Below are 21,663 nucleotides of genomic sequence, written 5' to 3'. Positions count from 1 at the left end.
AGTTAACAGCATTTCAAAACATTCCATTAATTGACGCTAAAAATATTATCTGAAACACTGCTAATAACAAACCTCTTCACGTCAATCTCCAGGTTGACTTTGAAAATTATCCACATCTCCCATCGCTCTCTTCAAGTTCTTTCTTCCCAGCATCCTGGCGAGTCCTCTTTCCCCCTCTTCCCCCGGAGTTAATTCGGTGACTTCCCCACGCTCCTACGCTTCTGCATGCAAGAACAGCTTTTTAACAAGTATCCCTGCATTTAATAAACAAAGATCAAAATCAAAAAACTCCTTCCCCACAAATAATTATTTATATGCATGCACATTATTCACAGATCTCGCATTCAACTAATTCTGCAAACGCCTGTAATAACAGAAATAATTTTGCCTCCTCACCACCGCGTTCCTTACTTGTTGCACCCAATGGACGCTTTCCACTTTTAGATTCTTCTTCTTCCTCTTCTTCTTATGTTGACACTGAGCTAAATCACTATACCTCCCATGCTGCCAGATTATCTTCGATATTGATGAGGGGTGAAAGATATAGTCTGTGCAAGTACACAGCAATTACCGTTAGGTAACAAGGTCACGCACAAAAAAAAAAGAACTCGAGTATGTAACATAGAAAACAAAAGAAATGTATTTACACTATGTACAAAATGAGTTAAGTAATTATAATCATACGAAAACCCGATAAATGAAACTTTATTTCAAGTGCGATCTCGAAATAAAGGGCGCGAATCTACAGCGATAGCGAACGAAGTAATCGCGTTCGAACTCGGTAGCGATCTACCGCGCGCCTCATGCGTTCGGAGGCTTTATTTCTTCGTTTTTCTCGAAGGTTCCTTTACCTTCGAGATTCTCACTGTTGGTGACGGAGGTAATTCTTAGTATTTTGGAGACGATCGCTGTGTTTTTTGTTTGTCTCGAACGACAATACTTATTACCACACTCGAAACTACATTGCTTTCAAATGAGATTTGTACTGCGCGTGCTATCGTTTTGAACATAGTCAAAGCGTCAAAAGTCAAAGGGTGTCAGACATAGATGTCAAAAGTTAAAGATGTCAGACATAGATGTTACACTTTTTTAAAAAGAAGATAATAGGCATGAGGATTTTTTGTTGCTGAGGAGTCAAAGGGTGTCAGTCAAAAGTCAAAGGTATCAGACATAGATGTCAAAAGTTAAAGATGTCAGACATAGATGTTACACTTTTTTAAAAAGAAGATAATAGGCATGAGGATTTTTTGTTGCTGAGGAGTTTTAAAGAGAAAGAACACTTTATAAGGCGGAGCCGAATCCAGTAGGTGACGGAGAGAGTCCACAAGTTGACGGCGATGAGAACCCAAGAGAGGGCAGGACCAAAGGACGTGGTCGATATCTTGACAGGATGCACCACAATCACAACGAGGAGAATCCACGATACCACATCTATGAAAGCTGAAATTTAAATTATAGTGGTTAGAGCGGATTCGACAGATTGTTACAATTTCAAACCGCTCGAGACCAAGCCCTCCAAACCAGGGGCGAGAGGAAAAGGCTGGATACAAATTGGAATATTGTCTACCCCCACTCCCGCCTCGGGCAAGGATCTCGCAGTTCTTTCAAGACATCTTTCTCTAATAATTGTGTAGAAATCAGTGTGAGGAGGGAGATAGTCAGAGAGTTCACTACAACGGGCAACCTCTTTAGCATGAAAATCCGCCGTCTCATTTCCAAGGATATCTCTGTGGGCGGGGATGCCAATATGACATCGATCCTTTGAAGGGAGGCAGACCTCAGCTTGTTCTTCAGGACTAAAATTAAGTAATTGAGATCTCTATCAATTTTAGAATTAGAGATAGTCTCAATGACACTGCGAGAATCCGTAAAGATAGAGACATTTTTGACATTTCTCTCAAGGATGAAGTCCAAGACAAATTATGGCAATGCATTCCCCCGAAAAAATCGAGAAACTAATATTAAGCTTATACCTCTTCTGGACCGATAGGGTAGAAGAGAAATAAGCGACACCAAGATGTGGGTAAAGTTCACCCTTGGACGCATCCATGAAAAAGATGTCCCTGCCCCTAATGATGCCGGAGAAGTAGTCCTGAAAGACGAGCTGCGCGAAAGGAGCCTGGGAAATTTCCTCCACCACAGAGGGAGGAGTAATCTCCGTATTAGGAATAAAAGAAGTGGTCTCAAAGGAAAAGAGGTAAAGGGGTATTTTAGAGAAAAAAGCTATTTTATGTTTAAATCCAATTGCAAAATCAAAAACATCATATAAAGGAAATCTCTTCGGGAAATGAAGCAATTGACCAGCATTAATAATCGACGCATGCAGGTCATACAACTTGTCTATAAGAACATTAAACCTCAGCGCGAGGGACTTGACGACAAATCTTCTGGCGAGGAACTCAGATCTGATGGAGATGGGACTGACTCCCGTCTCTGCGTAGACAACGTTGACTGGAGTAAACTGCCAAGTCCGACACAGTATCTCAAAGCTCTCTGCTGAGTGCGCTTCAACGCCTCCGATGAACTGACGCTATTGAAGGGGAAAAGAAATGAGGCATAATCAATTGAGCCGCGTATCATGGCCTTGAAGATACAAAGCAAGCGTAGACGAGTGAGAACCCCACCAGACTCCTCTAAAAAATTTCAGAACATTATTTAATTTACCACACTTATTGATCAAATACTTTGAGTGGAGATGATCTCTTAATTTTAAGTCTAGGATTACCCCCAGGAATTTATATGAGGAGATCGCTTTAATATAGGAGTTGTTTATAACGATAGAAAAGGACGAGTGATTATATAATTCTTTTCCTAGTAAAAATCATCAAGGCCAACTTCGCCGGAGAGACCGAAAGACCCTTGGAGGTCAAAAAATTCGATAATTTTGCTGCTGAACGCTTCAAGCGATAAAAGCGAGATCTCCAGACCCGGAGATCTCGCGAAGAGCACGACATCGTCGGCAAATTAAACGGTAGAGCAGTCGCTCCGAAGTGCAGAGCCGCATCGAGCAAGATACACATTGAAAAAGAGAGGGCTCAAGATAGATCCCTGAGGGACACTCTTGCAGAAAAGAAAAGTATCAGAAATATCGCCATTGACAACAAATTAAAGGTAGAAAGTAATTTACATTTGTTGTAAACCGCTTCTTGGCAGATATCATTCCACCAAGAAGCAGGTTGAGAGGTTCTGTTTTTCCGAGCATAGGTTCCATTCAAAGGACGTCTCCCAGTTTTTGTGGAAGGAAATTGGTCAAGCAGATACTCCGTGAACTTATCATATCTCTGCAACGGGTGAAGGATGAGCAATAGTCTCACGAAAGGGACTCAGAGAAGAGCCAAGGTTCGCAACAAACTGCGCGTCAGCAATTTTTGAGTTGGAAAGTGGTCACTAAAAAAGGTATCCCCCAAAACAGTCCACTCACACAAGTCAACCACAGACGACGATACAAAGGCAAAATTGATCGAAGAATTGGCCTGGGAAGGTCGGGTAAGAAAGGTGGGTGACCCATCATTTATGCAGGTGAAAGAAGCACCCAAAGCCGAGGCGAGGAGAGTCTCACCCTCTTTGTCAGTATTATCGCAACCCCATACCCGATGGTGGGCATTGAAATCACCTAGAACCAGTGTTTGCTGTTATCTAGATAAAATTATATAGATGATCATCTAGATGAAATTTTGGCGTTATCTTATCTTTATATAGATAATAAAAATATGTATTATCTATATCTTCATCTTAGATAAAAAAAAGTGTTATCTTTACTAAATTATCTGGGATAACGTTCAGATAATTTAGTTTAGGGCCATAGCACAAAAATCCGTATATAAAAGTGTCGTCAAAAATGAGAGGAATAGGACGTGAAGACGGCCAATCTCTATCACCCTTTATTCGACGCTGTGAAAAAAGAGAGAGAAAGATTGGCTGTCTCTCTCTCTCACTCTTTCTCTTCACGTTGTTCTATCTCCTTCATTTTTGCTAATCACATTTAGTTTAGTACACTATTTAAATACGGATGGCGCAGTAGACAATGCTTTATGCTTTATGAGTGTAGTACAGTGTAAATAATAAATAACGGAAAATGGAAAAATATGTACAGAAGTCGCAAGGTAAATACAGGGTGATTCAAAACAACCTGATGTCCTTGAAATGTCATATTCTTGAACGTATTCTGAGACGATTTTTCCTTTTGCAAAATTTTGTCCGAAGCTTAGTTTTTAAGTTATAATTGAAAAAAGTTAGCGAATTACGAGTCCGATACAACGGACAGGCAAGGACGGCGCAACGCGTCGCGAGACTAATATGGCCTCACACTTCCCTAGACAGTCAATTATTATTATTGACACAAAATATTTGATATTGATTTTTTGAAGTTTATTGAATTATTATTGCAGTTTCTAAACAATATTTTACGATATTTTACAATATTATTTATCATCTAAGAGAGCTATAACGTAACGCTTTAGACTAAAATATTCAAACGCGAGTTTTACATTAAGTAGCAAATAAACTAGAAATAGACGAATGAAAAACGAAGTAGTAATCGTAATTTGATTAAATATTCTTATCTTTAAGAAAATCGACGCATTTTTATTCCTTTATGCAGATCGTTCATCACGTAATACAAATGCGTCCATTTTTTTAAAGATAAGAATATTTAATCAAATTACGATTACTACTTCGTTTTTCATTCGTCTATTTCTAATTTATTTTCCACTTAATGTAAAATTCGCATTTGAATATTTTAGTCTCAAGCGTTACGTTATAGCTCTCCTAGATAATGAATAATATTGTAAAATATTGTTTAGAAACTGCAATAATAATTCAATAAACTTCAGAAAATTAATATCAAATATTGTGTCAATAATATTGACTGTCTAGGGAAGTGTAAGGCTATATTAGTCTCGCGACGCGTTGCGCCGTCCCTGCCTGCCCGTTGTATCGGACTCGTAATTCGCTAACTTTTTTCAATTATAACTCAAAAACTAAGCTTCGGACAAAATTTTGCAAAAGGAAAAATCGTCTCAGAATTCGTTCATGAATATGACATTTCAAGGACATCAGGTTGTTTTGAATCACCCTGTATATATTCTTTTAGTATTGTATAATATTGTTTTTAAGTTATTTTAATTCTTTTAGTATTTTTGTATATTTTCTTATTAATATTGCTATATTTTATTGCTCGTTCTTAGGTTCATCTAAAACATTATATACTCTAAGATGGGGTAATATTGGCAATACAAGCCTATGCGCGGTCGTTAGGGCGCTCAATAAAAACTAAGACATATTTAATTATGTCAGTATATATTAATTTAAAACATTTTTTTATAAAATGTTTTTTCTCTTACAAAAGCGTACATTTCGGTCCCTTTTTTGGGCCATCTTCAGCGCATTGAAAATAATAAAAGAAATAAAATTAGAAGTAATTTTAACGGTAGCGGTTAATAAAATTGGAGTTCGCCGTCATTACCGCAATTCGCAGTCGTATGATTAGAGCGGTTTATACTTAATTCGATATCGGAATGCAATGTCGTTTGACGTTGAGATTGATCGATGACAGTATGATATTCTTGTAAAATAACAATTTCGGAATGTACCACTCCAAAGTTGGTCGGTCATGAAGTAGTGTCAAAATTTGTTGTGACGGTCTCCATAATGAGAGCTGGTAATTAAAGTTTCAAAGCTTATGTTGAGGAGGGAGAGTCATCATGTCAGACTTCATAAATAAGTTACTTACAGTCGGCATGTGTACGAGTAAATCTGATCTTCGCAATCGTCAAGACATCTCACTATTTCAGATGTGTGTATTAACAGCAAAAACTTTGTTGGAATTAAAGGCAGATACAATCAGTCCGATCATATACAATAAATTGAAATGTCCTCGTTAACGATAAACAAATACGGACTGTAGTTAGGTATGAGATGTCAATATGTGTATACAAGTAGAGGACGCGCACAAAAATAAGCGGTAATAAATTAAAATTAAATTAAAACTTAAAACCGGCGCAAGGGCGCGATATTCAAATCTTCTGTAGTTTGTCAATGACTGTAACGTAATTGTCCGGTAATAACTCTGTGTCCGTTTGTAAGTTAAGACCATCTTTCTGTCTTTTAATGAAGACCATTTCTGAGATCTCACGTTTTTTATAATATGGTTCAACGTCTAACAAGTAACACTACTCAAGTGCCATTCGCCGATATTCTTGAAACTTTGCACACACGTAGTACATCGAAAAACATTAAACACGTGTTTTTTTATTTTGGCTAACAAGGCGTTTTAAGGTCGGATATAGTACCACTATCTTGCCTTCACTGGTCGGGTATAGTACCACTATCTTGCCTTCACTGGCTGGGTAGACCTTCCCATTGTCTGCGTGTTTTTGAGATCGCTAATGACGATTTTGACATTAGTTTAACGAGATTCAGAATGGCAAATACAAAATGGACAAAATCGCAGAAGTTTCAAAAACTTTATTTAACGCCACTTGCGAAGTTTATTAGATACATGATTACGATTTTGGCAACAGTTATATCAATCTAGAGGTGGCGGATGAAAAATTCAATATGACGCATCCAAATGGCGGAAACTGAAGGTTAATAGTGTTACTTGTTAGACGTTGAACCATATTATAAAAAACGTGAGATCTCAGAAATGGTCTTCATTAAAAGACAGAAAGATGGTCTTAACTTACAAACGGACACAGAGTTATTACCGGACAATTACGTTACAGTCATTGACAAACTACAGAAGATTTGAATATCGCGCCCTTGCGTCGGTTTTAAGTTTTAATTTAATTTTAATTTATTACCGCTTATTTTTGTGCGCATCCTCTACTTGTATACACATATTGACATCTCATACCTAACTACAGTCCGTATTTGTTTATCGTTAACGAGGACATTTCAATTTATTGTATATGATCGGACTGATTGTGTCTGCCTTTAATTCCAACAAAGTTTTTACTATTAATACATCTGAAATAGTGAGATGTCTTGACGATTGCGAAGATCAGATTTACTCGTACACATGCCGACTGTAAGTAACTTATTTATGAAGTCTGACATGATGACTCTCCCTCCTCAACATAAGCTTTGAAACTTTAATTACCAGCTCTCATTATGGAGACCGTCACAACAAATTTTGACACTACTTCATGACCGACCAACTTTGGAGTGGTACATTCCGAAATTGTTATTTTACAAGAACATCATACTGTCATCGATCAATCTCAACGTCAAACGACATTGCATTCCGATATCGAATTAAGTATAAACCGCTGTAATCATGCGAATTGCGGTAATGACGGCGAACTCCAATTTTATTAAGCGCTACCGTTAAAATTACTTCTAATTTTATTTTCTTTTATTATTTTCAATGCGCTGAAGATGGCTCAAAAAAAGGGACCAAAACGTACGCTTTTGTAAGAGAAAAAACATTTTATAAAAAAATGTTTTAAATTAATATATACTGACATAATTAAATGTGTCTTATTAGTTTTTATTGAGCGCCCTAACGACCGCGCATAGGCTTGTATTGCCAATATTACCCCATCTTAGTATTTTAAAAAGTGAGCCATGAATAGATTATTGAACTTTTATTATATACTCATCTCTTGTTCGTACAAATTTATGAATTCAATCGATATTAATATAATTAATATAGTATCATATTAATATAGTTAACATTTAGATTTAAATAAACAATTGTTTTCTTAAAGCTCAAGACATGCTGCAAACAGAAGCAACTTTAACCTCAACTTCTATGGAAGTCGATGAGAATGTCAACATAAACATAATAAATGAAGATTTTTCTTCAACCTTGTCCAATTTGCCATTTATATTAAAAGGAGAGTATTTTAAGGTGACAGCAAACTCTACAGACCAGAAAATAATATCACAGTGTCAAAACTGTCCTAAAACCATAAGTGGCTCACGAACTTCTACAGGAAACTTTGTTAGTCATTATAATGTGAGTTGCATATTTGTGTTTCAATTATAAAATATTTTTGTATTTTTTCTTTTTATTTGTGCATTGACATATCTACTTTAAATTTAAAAAATTTTATAATTTTTTTATTTTGCTGTTTTCTTTTTTTAGAGATTACATCCGCAGTTATATGAAAAAATTAAGCTGAAAAGATTGGATGACAAAAAAAAGTTTAGGCAGATAAACAACGAAATATTGTACCAATGATGCAAAACAAATTGCCCATTACAGTGAAGCAGGTAAATATGTTTAATATATTTAAAAAGAAATTATTTTTAACATCGATATTTTGTAGATAGAAAGATACATTATTTTTATCTTTGCAGGCTCACGATTTAATTTTAACTTATTTAATTGAAGAAATGCGTCCTCTAAATACTGTGGAGAAACCATCATTTAGAAATTTAATTTATGGATTACTATCTACTAATGAGCCGGAAAAATTTCTGCCTGGAAGGCATGCTTTTTATGTACTGAGATTAATAATTCTTATCAAACAATAAGGTTAAAACTAAAAGAATTACTAGAAAAGCAAACCTATATTTGCCTAACTACTGACATTTGGTCATGTCGTAATAAAAGTTACTTAGGTATGACAGTTCACTTTATCTTAGATACATATGAAAGACAATCTTATATGTTAGCTTGTAGAAGAATACTTTACAATCATACTTATAAAAATATTGCATTGATTATGCATAACATAATGATTGATTTTAATTTAGATGTCTCTAAAGTTACTCATGTAATAACCGACAATGCCACAAATTTTGGCAAAGTGTTTAGATGCTTTGGTGTTACCAAATTTGAAAATTCTGAAAATCAATTTATAATAGAATCAAATGAAAATACTTTTGATACTATAGATGAATCCGATTCAGACATTGAAGTTACTGAATGTAGAAACATTATTACAAATACTGATACTACTGTACATGAAAATAAGCATTTTACGGATGAACTGGGAAATGAAATTATATTACCCCCACAATTAACATGCTGTTCTCACACATTAAACCTTATCGCTACAACAGATTGCAAAAAAATTTTAGAAGATCCTAAAAACACTTCTTTAAAAAAAATATATCGCTCAACTTTTGCTAAATTAAGTGCTTTTTGGAATATACTTAGTCGCAGTACAGTAGCATCTGATATTTGTTTTAAAGAATGTAATTGTAAATTTCCAATACCTATTATTACGCGTTGGAATTCTCAGTATGACGCTATTAAAAAGATTCTTGCTTATAAAATGAAACTTAACATTCTTTTTGAAAAATTAAAAATCCAAAAGTTGAGAGAGACCAAATGAAATTGAATTCTTAGAAGAATTACAATTATGTCTCCTTTAGCAACAAGTCTTGATATATTACAAGGAGAAAAAATGACTTTTTTAGATTTGATAGCACCTACGATTATTGTTTTAAAAGAAAAGCTTATAAAATTCACGCATTTATCATATTGTAAACCACTAGTATCTGGAATAGTACTTGCCTTAGATAAACGATTTAAAAACATTTATGATTTTAACTCGTTTGAAAATAAGCAGTCAGGGCCGGATTAACGTAATGGCCAACCCGGCTTTTGCCGGGGGCCTCGCAATTAGGGGGGCCTCAAGTTTGTTGAAATATTTTCCAAAAAAAAAGAAAAAAAAACCATTTAACAGCAAATTAGCAAATGAAAACTTTTTTTTAATTTGTGAAAATTCTCGTAGCGCTCGGTGCTTGACGCTCAGTGATGCGCCGACGATGCCGACAGCGTCGAGCCGTCAAGCCGTCGAGCCGTCGAGCCGCCGAGCGCCGCCGAGTCGCCGAGCGCCGAGCCGCCGAGCACCGAGCTACGATTTTCATTTCTTGTATGCGCCCCCACCACGCGCTCCGGCAGCAGGCAGCTAGCGTAGCGTCCCGAAATCCGAAATCACTGATAGCTGATAGCGGCGGCAGCGGCGCGCGGCGCTTCGACTCTATTCGACAAGTCGGCAATAGGCTCCATTTGTCCGCTACTACTTCTTGCGCTCGCTAGAGAAATGTAACTCTAGATCAAGGAACAGCTTCGTATATTTTCTAAGAGATAATTTAGTTTTTTAGCGCTCAGGGTTAATGAAACTTCTAAGTTTTGATTGAGAATAAAGTAATTTATTTCAAACGCTTGTAATAAGAAATACTAAAAAAAGAGAAGCCAGGAAATTAATTAGTGTCTTTTTTGTTGCTTTGTGTCTTTCTATTTCCTTGTCTTTTGCTATTTTTTACGGCACATTTATAGCAAAATGAAACGAAATTTTGAAAGTGGAGCTCAAAAAAGGAAAAAAGTTAAAAAAGAAGAATTATTCATTAAAAATCTGAAAAATATAAATTCGTATTTTCAAACAACAAATACTAGCACTGAAAATAGTACAGATGTCACTACTCTGTCTGTTAATTTAGATTCATCTGTGTCTAATTCTTCTTCCATTTTACCTGTCGATCAAAATGATAATACTGAAACTGTCATTTCTTATTCTGACAATGACAACGGATCTAAAGAACAGAGTACAGATCCACCATTGGAACCACACGTTTTGGAAATCGGTCCATCTACATCTAATACTCCCAACTATATTGAATCAAATTATACTGATGATCGGATAAATGATAATGGACAAAGTGCTATTCCTCATATTTCTGATAGTCAATTAAATGAACCAAGTTCAGATCCAGCTTTATGGGAGCTTTTTCGAGGAAGTCGAAACGCATTACAGGAATACTGGATTAAAAATGGATTTACAAAATGCCAAAATTTCGATATACATGCGGATTATAAGGCGTCAGTTCGAAACTATGAAAGTATTGAAGGAAACAAAAAAATCAATCGACCCAGAAAATTACAAAATTCCTATTTTTACCGGGAACTTCAAAATGGAGAAAAGGTTAAACGCGAGTGGGTTTTATATTCGCCGTCTCAAGGCAAAATTTTTTGCTTTCCTTGTAAATTGTTCAATGAGTCGGATACTTCATTTACAACTGGCTTTAATGATTGGAAACATGGATTAAAATCCATTTCAGATCATGAAAATAGCTCTGAGCATAGAAAAAATTTATATACTTATATCAGGCGCACAAAAGTAGTCGGAAGAATAGATACTGAACTACAACTTCAACTTAACGAAGAACGTAATTACTGGATCGAAGTATTTCGAAGAATAGTTGCTGTAATAAAATTTCTAGCATCAAGAGGTTTGCCTTTTAGAGGTAGCAATGAAATTTTCGGTTCTAACAGAAATGGTAATTACTTAGGAATGTTAGAACTAATAAGCGAATTTGATCCATTTTTGCGCGAACATATAAAAAAGTTTGGAAATAGTGGACGAGGAAAAACTTCTTTTCTTTCCTCAACAATATGTGAAGAATTAATCGAGATTATGGGGAAAAAAGTATTTATGGGAATTATAGCCGAGATACGACAAGCGAAATATTATTCTATTTCAATAGATTCAACGCCTGATGTAAGTCATGTAGATCAGTTGACTTTCATTATCCGATATTGTAAAAACGGTAAATCAGTTGAACGATTCTTAAAGTTTATACCGATTTATGGGCACGACGCAGAGAATCTGTGTGAAGTTGTCATCAAGTTTCTAAATGAAAATGATATATCCATTTCAAATTGCCGAGGCCAGTCGTATGATAATGCCGCAAATATGGCTGGACGATATAATGGATTGCAGGCCAGAATTAATGACATTAATTCTTTAGCATTTTTTATTCCCTGTAGTGCACATTCTCTAAATCTTGTTGGCGTTCAGGCCGCAGAATCAACAGAAGAAGTTTGTAAATATTTTGATTTCGTTCAAAACCTATATACTTTCTTTTCTGCGTCAACGCACCGATGGGCTGTATTAATAAGAGCATTAGCTACTTTAGGTCCAAGACAAAAAGTAGTTAAAAATTTGTCTAATACGCGCTGGTCAGCTCGTGCTGATGCTGTTTTCGCATTAAATAATGGATATAAACCTATCAAAACAGCTTTAGAAACACTCATTACTGCTGAAAATGAATCCGAAGAAACTAAAACCCGAGCTACTGGTTTGAAGAAAAATATGGAAAGATTGGAAACGGTTTTTCTAACTATTTTTTGGAACGATGTATTAATGAGACTTAATAAAACGAATAAGATGTTACAGAAAACAACGTTGACTTTGTCTGTTGCTGTCAAAATGTTGAAATCTTTAACGTTATATATTAGCGAAAAGAGAAATAAATTTGATTGGTACGAAAAGCGTGCAAATGAGATTGCGCCAAATTCTGTTTACAAAGATATTAACAAACGCATCAAAAAACGTAGTACTCGTTTGACTTATTTCGATAATACAGATACACCAGATCCAGATGTGATTCTAGAAGGAAGTGAAAAATTTAAAATTGAAACTTTCTTGCCTATTATTGACACACTTTTAAATAATTTGACTAAACGCTCTAAAGCTTATGAAAACATTTTTGAAATATTTGGATTTTTGGAAATTTTGACTGATATAAATGAACAAACGTTGACAAATTCATGTACACATTTTGCTTCTATTTACAATAAGGACGTAAATGAAACAGAATTGATATCAGAATGTTTTCATTTAAGAGCATATTTGAAAAATGAATTAAAAATTAATTCACACTTATTGCAAAAAGAAAAATTTTCTACAGAGAAGGAGGAATTTAAAGATGGGACAAAAGATATAGAAGGTCAGGAAAAAATAAAAAAGCAGGAGGAAGAAATGAGTGAATCGGAAAGAACTACCAATAGAGAAAGTGACAGTGATCAAGAAGCAGATCTTAATGAAGAAAAATCTGAAAATGCCTCAATACAAAAATTAAATTTAAAAAGTTTGTATTACTATTTATATGAAAATCACCTCTTTGAAGCTTTTCCAAATGTAGAAATAGCATTGCGCATTCATCTCTGTATGATGATCAGTAATGCTACAGGGGAGAGATCATTTTCAAAATTGAAATTAATTAAGAATGTTTTAAGAAATACAATGACAGAAGGAAGATTGAACAATTTGAGTATTATTAGCATTGAAAACGAGTTTTTTAAAACATTAAATTTCAATGATGTTATTCAAGATTTCGCGAATAAAAAGTTAAGAAGACGTTTGGTACATTAATGTGATTTATTTGAAAATTATATATATATATATATATATATATATATACTAATATTAACACTAGATATATATTAAAAGAAAGACAAATAAAAATTTTTTATTGTTCATTAAAAAGTAAAAAAAAAACAAAAATCTCAAAAAAATAATAAAAAAAAATAATAAAAATCATAAAAACTATACAATAAAAAAACATAAAAACTATAAAAACACAAAAAAAACAAGAAGAAAAAACTCCATTGACGGGTCTCCACCTTGACGTGGTAATGGAGCTTAGGAATACGATTTCTGACCAAGAGAAACCCAATATTTAATAAAGCCAAATAGCCAGTATTATTGGACATGGTACTAAGGGGCCTCATTACAAGAGATAGCCGGGGGCCCCAAACATGTTTAATCCAGCCCTGTAAGCAGTTCATCTTATCTGCTCTCTGTTTGCCAAGATTTAAATTAAATTGGGTGCCGGAACATTATATGGAAATGTGTAAAGATCTTTTCTTAAAAGAAATTGAAAACTTGCATTCTCAAAATATAGTTTTTGATAATAAATCGACTTCTAGTAGTAGCGGAGATGAAGACTTTTTTCGTGATATAGATTTAAAAAAAAGGAGTTTCTAATTTGATACAGCCAGATATTAGTAGTAATATTGAAGCATTGTCATATTTAGAATCAAAATCAAAAGAATTGAATTCCCTCAATTCTTATCCCAATGTTAAAAAGATTTCCAAAGTTTTTCAAATATAACACTTCATTACCGTCATCAGCGCCGGTAGAACGGCTCTTTAGTTCTGGGCAACAAATTTATGTCCCTCGCAGAAATCGTTTATCAGACATAACTTTTGAAAAACTATTGTTCTTGCGCAATAAAAATTTATAATAAATAAATAAAACTTATAATTAAAAAAAATTTATATTATTATATATAAATTTAATATATTATATCAATAATATATTATATAAATTTAATGTCTGGAGGAGAAGGAGAGAGATTGGGGAGCAGGAAGGGAAGGAAAATGGGCAAAAATAAGGAAGAGGATGATGGAAGAGGAAGGATACGGAAAGGAAGAAAGAGAGAGGTGCAGAGAAGAGGGAGAAGACATCGTACAGGGAGTAATAAGAAGTATAACGGAGAAAGAAGAAAGAGAAAGAAGAGAAAGGATAGAAGAGTCCAGATATAATAAAGAATATAAGAGGATAATTAAAGATGAAAAACCAGAATATCTAACAAGGAGGATGAAAATGAGGGACAGAAGGATGATAGCAAGATTCAGATGCGGCAACGAAGTAAGAGAAAGAGAATACTGGAAAGAGGAGGAGGAAAAGATGTGCAGAGTATGTAAAATGGAGAAGGAGAGTTTATGGCACGTAATCAAAGAATGCGAAGAAACAAGACAAGAAGACGAAATAGAAGTGGTGTTAGGAGGAGAAGGACAGGGTCTGAGAGCATTCAGAGAGATAGGAGAAAAGAGGAGAAAAAAGGAGGAAGAGTCGGAGGAGAAAGAAGGGTAGAGCAGGGTAATATATAGTATAGGATAGGGAAGGGGAACTTTGGCAAGAAGTAATGCTTCGGCAGTTCCTTGCCATCCCCGTAAGCGCCAGCGTAGGCACCCGCTGTGGTTTTAGTGCGGTAGGTCTTGGACCCCACCGCCGATCCATACGTGGATCGGTGATGGGGGACAAGGAGTCCCACATAACCCTCATCCCCTACCCGGGGGGTGAGTGGTACCATGAGGTTTCCACAGCGCCAAAAAAAAAAAAAAAAAAAGGATAGGGAAGGGGAAAAGCGCAATATAAGAAATAGGGAGGAAGGTATTTTAGTACAAAATTACAAAATTAGGAAGCCCTAAATGGGGAATGTAAATAGAAAAAGAGAAATGTAAAGTAAAAAGTAATAAGTGTTCAGTTTATTTTGTTAATTTTGATTAATTAGTTTATTTAGTTTATTTAGCTTAATTTATGGTACTATAATTTAGTTTAGTTTATTTTATATTTTATAGTTTATAATCGATGTTGTTTATATGGATATGGAGGTGTATTGGAATTGGAAGGTGAATTATGTTGTAACAATGTTTATAAATGTTTGTAACCGGAAGTTCGTCCTAAGCCGAAAGGCAAGGACTATGAGAAATAAATAATATTATATAAATTTAATATATTATATAAATGTAATATATTATATAAATGTAATATATTATATAAATTTATATTATAAATAAAATTTTTTATTGTAAAATTTATAATAAATAAAAAATTTTTTTATGATAAATAAAAAAAAGTATAAATATGTTTTTATATCCCTTTATAATTTACATTTTTTCTACAACTTTTTTTATAACTTTTTTCTACTGTGTTTACATAAAGTCTTAAAAATATCTGAAAATTATCTGAAAATTATCTAGATGAATCACCATATAATTTTATCTTTTATCTAGATATATTTAAAACGAAATCATCTTTATCTTATCTAAGATGAATTTATATATTTTTATCTTATCTTTATCTAGCTAATTTTAAAATCATCTAAGCACAACACTGCCTAGAACAATCACGTGAGAAAGAACGACAAGAAGCAAACAAAGAATCATATTCGGACAATAACAATGGGCCATGGGGGTGTCTATAAATAGAGATAATAGTAAGATCAAAGCCTTTAAGATGTATAGCGATGGCCATACTGTCAAGCCTGTCGTCAAATTTCGGAGAATCGTTAATTAAAATATTATATAGGGCAATGAGGAGCGGGTTGCCAACAGTAGACCACTCGCATGTCGAGTGAGAGAGTCTCTACGAAATATATTAAAACCATTTAAGGAAAAACGAGAACTGGCCGTTAGCCATGTTTCTGAGAGAGCTATGACGTCATAATTTAAGAAGAGAATTGACGCTGCATCCACCTTAGAAGAGAGTGGCAGTTCCATTGTAGAATGTTAATGGAGGAATTGTTTGCTAAATTTAATAATGAAGGATTAGACATTATCCGACCGGAGTGAGAAAGAATATGCCGGTAGGTAGGAATTCAAAAGCAAAGAAATAAAAATAATAGGATTATATTGCTATGTACTAGGGTTAACTATAATAACTCGGGGATTGCTTGGTGGATACACTCTTTATATATTTCTCCTTGATATCCCGCTAGTACAAAAATACGCCTCTCGGCCCTCGCTTCGTCTCTCTAGCTACACCTTCCCTTCCCTGCTTCTTTTCTCCTCTCGCATCCTAGGTACTTCTTTTATCTTTGGTCGGTATATTACAGCCTTTCCCTCCCTATATGACAGTGTTTCGGTTGTCTATTATTAAAATACAGCGTGTTTTATATGTCTAGTACTTAATTTAATTACAAGTCTAATCGCTCCGGTTTCTTCACCGTGCGTTGAGACCTCCTCACCGGACCTAGGTCTGTAAGGTTGTGCTGCTCCTTACTCGGGGTTCTTATTCCCTCCTGCTGACTTCGTCGAGTGACTTCCGGCTGCGTTTCCTCTTTGATTCTAGGAGACTCTTCGGATCGTTTATTTCGTGGGCTACTTAAGTCGCTAATATTATCGCTCAACGGATTTAATAATGCTGCTGATAATGGAATTCCTTGGGACCTCGCGTGGTCATCGAATCCTGGTTGAGTGTCTCTTTCGTTCCCTGCCGTCCTTAGTCCAGTCAAATTTTCTCTAATATCGCCCGCGTGCATGAAGCGTTCTTTACCGTTTGCCCATACTAAATATGTGACCGCGCTTTTTCGTGCTATAATCTCCCCGGGCCACCATTTAACGTCTTTCTCTCCTATCGCCCGGACTAACACTGTTTGCCCTACTTCGTATTCGTTTATTTCCTTTCTGTCTACTCGCTTCTTAATACTATTATAGTTTGGTTTGAGCATAGATAATTTGGTTCTCGGTAGCTGCTTTAATACAAATTCTGACGGAGCTCTCCCCGTTTTTACGCACGGAGTGTTTCTTATGAACATCAAGTATCGAGCTATTTTATTTTCCATACTTATTCCTGCCTTACATTCACGTAACTGTTTTTTAATATTTTGTTTAATCGTTTGTACCGCTTTTTCGGCCATCCCATTACTTTGGGCATGATACGGTGGACTGTGTGTGAGTCGGATTCCGTGAGATCTACAAAACCGTGTAAAACCAATAGCGTTAAAGGGCGGGCCATTATCCGAAACTATCTCTTGAGGCATACCCAACGTACTAAAGGTAATCAAAAGTTTGTTTATTGTTTTTTCACAATCTGTTCCTTTCATGACATGGGCGTCTACCCATTTGGAGTAACTATCTATAATTAACAATACTTTACTATCATGTATGTCTAAAAAATCAATGTGTATTCTCTCCCATACGCCACTCGAATTATCTCAGCTCAACAGATCTTTCGATCTTGTTACATTTTGTAGGAGCTGACATTCTGCACAGCTTTTGACTACTTCTTCTACATCTTGGTTTATGTTTGGCCAGAAAACATGCGCTCTTGCTAACATTTTCATTCGTACAATGCCCGGATGCCCCTCGTGTAATAACCGTAAGACCTCCGTACGCAATTTTACCGGTACAATCACTCGGTTTCCGTAGCACACACAATCTCCGCTTGTCGACAGCTCCATTCGTTTCGCAAAGAATGGTTTGAGACCTTCATCTCTCATGTGGCTGGGCCATCCTCGCTTCACTAAATCTAAAACTTTACTAACTGTTGGATCCCTTAGAGTTTCCTGCGCAATGTCCAAACTGGAGAGAGGTTCCGCAATCTCGATTTGTAAAACTTTATCTTCTGTACTTTCCTTTGTAGGTAGCCTTGAAAGCATGTCCGCGCTTTTTAAATTTGGTTTTAATTGAAGATCATAATCATATTGACTAAGTATAATTGCCCATCTTTGTAACCGGCTTGCTGCTAAGGGGGGAATTCCCGACTTCGCTCCTAGAATTTTCTTTAACGGTTGATTATCCGTGACTAAAATAACTTTCCTTCCATATATGTACTTGTGGAACTTTTTCACCGCGAAAATTAATTCTAATGCTTCCCGGTCTAGCTGGCTATAATTTTGTTCCGCTTGTGATAATGTTGCTGACGCAAAGCGAATTGGTCTTTGCTCCCCGTTTATGATATGGTATAACACCGCGCCTACACCTTGTTGGCTTGCGTCGGATTCTACGTAAATTTATAAGTTGATATCGTAATGGGTTAACAGCTTATTTCGTCTCAAGGCTTCCTTGCTCGCTACGAAGGCTTTTTCGCAACTATCAGTCCAGGAATACTTAACCTTAGCTCTTAGAAGGACATATAGTGGACTCAACAATGTGCTAAGGTTTGGGAGGAATTTTCCGTAAAAATTTAACATGCCCAGGTATGACTTTAATTGTGTTACGTCGTTTGGTCTACTGCACTTTAGAATTGCGTCGAGATTGTCTCCTTTTGGTCTTATTCCTGTTTCGTCTATTAAGTGTCCTAAGTACTCTACCCTTTTCTTAAAAAATTCACATTTGTTTATATTTACTTTTACTTTAAATTCCCTTAGTTTCTTTAATACCGTGTATAGTCTTTCCTTACACTCTTTTTCGTCCTTTCCGCTTATGATTACATCATCAAGATAACAACATATTCCAGGCATTTTTCCTAGAATCGTATCCATTACTGACTGAAAAATTCCCGGTGCACTAGAAACTCCGAAAGGTAGTCTATTCGGCTCAAATAAACTCTTATGTGTATTTACCACTAATAACTTCCTACTTCCTTCTGCTAATTTTAACTGCGTATATGCTGCTGTTAAGTCTAAAGTACAAAAAATTTTTCCTCCTGATAATGAAGCTAATATGTCCTCTAGTTTTGGTAGTGGATACATATCTCTTTCGATGTTCGGATTAACCGTTCCTTTATAGTCTATGCATAGTCACAGTCCTCCTTTTTTTTTATTTACCACTACTAATGGAGATGCCCAATTACTGTACCTGACCGGGGTCCATAAACCTTTCCCTACGAATTCGTCAATTTTTTCCTCGACTTCATCTAAGATTTTGTATGGGACACCATACGCTTTCTTAAAAACTGATGTTGCTTTATCCTTTAATATTATATTTGCTTCAAAACCCTCTATACTAACTTTGCTATTTTCTTCAAAAACCACCTTGAATTCCTCAAGTATTCCTGGTACTGTGCTGTGACCTTCTTCCTCTAAATTTACCTGCAGAATTTCGTCTCTCCAATTTGGACGTAACTGTCCTAACCAGCCTCTGCCTAATAGTGGAACTCTAATATTATCGTGTACAACAATGAATAACATGGGTCTGGTTTGTGTAGTTTCCTTTTCTGTTACCATAACCTTCGCTTTACCTAAAACATTTAATAATTGACCCGAGGCCGATTTTAATCCTACGTGACCTTTTTCTATTTGTATTGTATTTGTAAAATGTTTTTTGAAATCTTTTAAGCTCATTAATGTAACCGCTGCTCCGGTGTCTACTTCAAAACTTATTTTCCTACCCTGTACGTACAAATTTTTTTTGAGGCCTGAATGATCAATATTTACTACAAGTATATGATTTACGTTCGCTACACACATTACGCATCCGCATTTGTCTCCTTCCCCCTAGTTATCGCTTGTTGATCCTGCTGATTCTCGTTAACGGCGTTGACAGGGCGCTGTTGTTTTTTCCTGCAGACTCTAGCATAATGCCCAATGATTCCACAATTATTACACTTGGTTTCCTTCGCTCTGCAAAGCTCCCGATGTTCCGGATCCCAGCTCCATCCACAACGCATGCACGTTCTTTTTCCGCTCTTCCCTGCCGGTGTTGATTTGTTGCCCTTAGCGGTTTTGCTTAGAGCCGCTTTCACTGTTATTTTCGCTACCGCTAAATCTTCTCCACTGGCCATCGATTTTATTTGGTTTGATGCCAGTTCCATAGCCACTGCGATTTTCACTGCTTGATCAAAAGTTAGTTTTGATTCGATTAATAACTTCTGTCTAGTATGCTCGTCTTTTATACCGCATACAAATTGGTCACGTAATGCGTCGTCTAGAAAATTCCCGAAGGTACATTGTTGAGCCAAACTTTTTAGTTCCACACAGAATTGCGTTATTGATTCTTCTACTTTCTGTGTTCGTTTATGGAAATAACGGTACCGCTCTGCTATTATGCATTTTTCTGATGCATAATAATCTTGTAGAACTTTTCTTAACTGCTCGTATGTTTTTGTGGCTGGCTTCTCTGGTAATATGCTGCTTCTTAAAATCTCATAGCACTTGGGTCCTATTACTGTTATAAATAATGGAACTTTTCTCTCCTCATTAACACCGTTCACTATTACGAACTGTTCAAATCGCTCCATGTATGATTCAAATGTTTCTTGACCATTGTATTCTGCGATTGAGCCAACATAACCTGTGTTGTTAGCCATTGTCAACGTACGTATATTTCCGTTTAATACTAAACGTGGGGATCGTTTAGCCTCGTCGCCAACTTGCTATGTACTAGGGTTAATTATAATAACTCGGGGATTGCTTGGTGGATACACTCTTTATATATTTCTCCTTGATATCCCGCTAGTACAAAAATACGCCTCTCGGCCCTCGCTTCGTCTCTCTAGCTACACCTGCCCTTCCCTGCTTCTTTTCTCCTCTCGCGTCCTAGGTACTTCTTTTATCTTTGGTCGGTATATTACATATATAAGCCCAGCAGTTTTAGAAAAGAAGCAAATTTATCCAATAGTAGCGAAATAATATTGGAAAATTGCTCGCAGAGAGACGGATCGGAGCCGAATAGACTAGAGATTCGGGGAACACGAGAGAGGGGCAGGGGTCTTCTGATTCAAGGCAACTCCATTTGCCGAGACAGAGAGAGATCTACCATTCGGGGAAATAAGGGGGGAGGGTGATCAGGGGTGTGGGGGGGTCGAGAAATGAAAGTTGGGATGGGCAGATTAAAAGAATAAGAATTATTATTGTTATTATCTTTTAACTAAGCATTTTTATTCGTTATGTGAGGTAAATTGGAAAAAGAGCCTGAGCATAAGAGCAAGGGAGCGGAAGAGAGGATGAAGAAGGCCCATTATGAGCATTGACAAAATGCGAATTTGGGAGAGAAGAAAAGTCATAAAGAGTTTGAGATTTGTTATTTATATTGGGCAGCTCTTTTTGACCACAAACACGATTGTTAGCTTCAAGAAGCGAAATGTTTTCAATTGCTGCAGTTTCCCGGATTTTTCTTTGTAAGATATATTCTGGGCAGTTGGTATTGGTAGCTCTGTGAGTGCCCTTACAGTTGATACAAATCGGACGATCCTCTCTCTTAGGGCAAATCTCATCGTTAGGATGTCTTTCACCTCCGCAATACAAACATCGACTTCGACCCTTGCACTGCGAATGCAAATGCCCAAAGCGAAAACAGGAGTAACAAAGGGAAGTCTTAAGCCGGTATTCATAGTCCGTTCTTATTTCAAGACCGTCTTAAGTAATGTCTTAAGATGCAAATACGGCTCTGTGATTGGTTAATCACATCTTAAGATTGTACTTAAGACATTCTTAAATATAAGAACCGACCGAGCGAAACGAAAGAGCCT

At 36.0% G+C, this 21,663-nt stretch overlaps 2 protein-coding genes across 4 annotated transcripts; both read left to right on the top strand.

Annotated features, from left to right (window-relative positions):
* Positions 1–886: 886 nt before the first annotated feature.
* LOC145945466 (uncharacterized) lies at positions 887–7,727 on the top strand. Of its 3 annotated transcripts, none has more exons than XR_014426859.1 (3): positions 887–2,197; positions 2,327–3,495; positions 7,713–7,727. XR_014426859.1 is itself a non-coding variant. In XM_083054506.1 (2 exons), exons 1-2 carry the CDS (start codon positions 2,018–2,020, stop codon positions 2,498–2,500), a joined length of 354 nt encoding a protein of 117 aa, XP_082910632.1. In that variant the 5' UTR covers positions 887–2,017; the 3' UTR covers positions 2,501–3,674. The 3 variants fall into 3 exon arrangements, 1 of the variants encoding a protein (XP_082910632.1); XR_014426860.1 differs by lacking the exon at positions 7,713–7,727 and having other exon boundaries at positions 2,327–3,111; positions 3,205–3,674; XM_083054506.1 differs by lacking the exon at positions 7,713–7,727 and having other exon boundaries at positions 2,327–3,674.
* A 460-nt stretch (positions 7,728–8,187) lies between these two features.
* On the top strand, positions 8,188–12,045 carry LOC145945614 (uncharacterized). Its single transcript, XM_083054671.1, has 5 exons — positions 8,188–8,220; positions 8,308–8,438; positions 10,358–11,459; positions 11,535–11,780; positions 11,986–12,045. The coding sequence occupies exons 1-5, from the start codon at positions 8,188–8,190 to the stop codon at positions 12,043–12,045; spliced, it is 1,572 nt and encodes a 523-aa protein (XP_082910797.1).
* Positions 12,046–21,663: the final 9,618 nt, after the last annotated feature.

The sequence above is a fragment of the Prenolepis imparis genome, unplaced genomic scaffold, assembly GCF_030444845.1.
Source record: "Prenolepis imparis isolate NDT839.2.m4 unplaced genomic scaffold, iyPreImpa1.0 SCAF_14, whole genome shotgun sequence".
In the NCBI taxonomy this organism is placed as follows: Eukaryota; Metazoa; Arthropoda; class Insecta; order Hymenoptera; family Formicidae; genus Prenolepis; species Prenolepis imparis.
The sequence above is the reverse complement of the archived record's forward strand: the minus strand, read 5'-3'. Positions and strand labels throughout refer to the sequence as shown.

Coding starts and splice junctions, on each gene's coding strand:
- LOC145945466 (XM_083054506.1), top strand. CDS start 2,018: ATGTGGGTAAAGTTCACCCTTGGACGCATCCATGAAAAAGATGTCCCT. Junction 2,198..2,326: donor GTGGTCTCAAAGGAAAAGAG/GTAAAGGGGTAT, acceptor CGACGCATGCAG/GTCATACAACTTGTCTATAA.
- LOC145945614 (XM_083054671.1), top strand. CDS start 8,188: ATGCAAAACAAATTGCCCATTACAGTGAAGCAG. Junction 8,221..8,307: donor TGCCCATTACAGTGAAGCAG/GTAAATATGTTT, acceptor TTATCTTTGCAG/GCTCACGATTTAATTTTAAC. Junction 11,460..11,534: donor CAATAGATTCAACGCCTGAT/GTAAGTCATGTA, acceptor CGATTCTTAAAG/TTTATACCGATTTATGGGCA.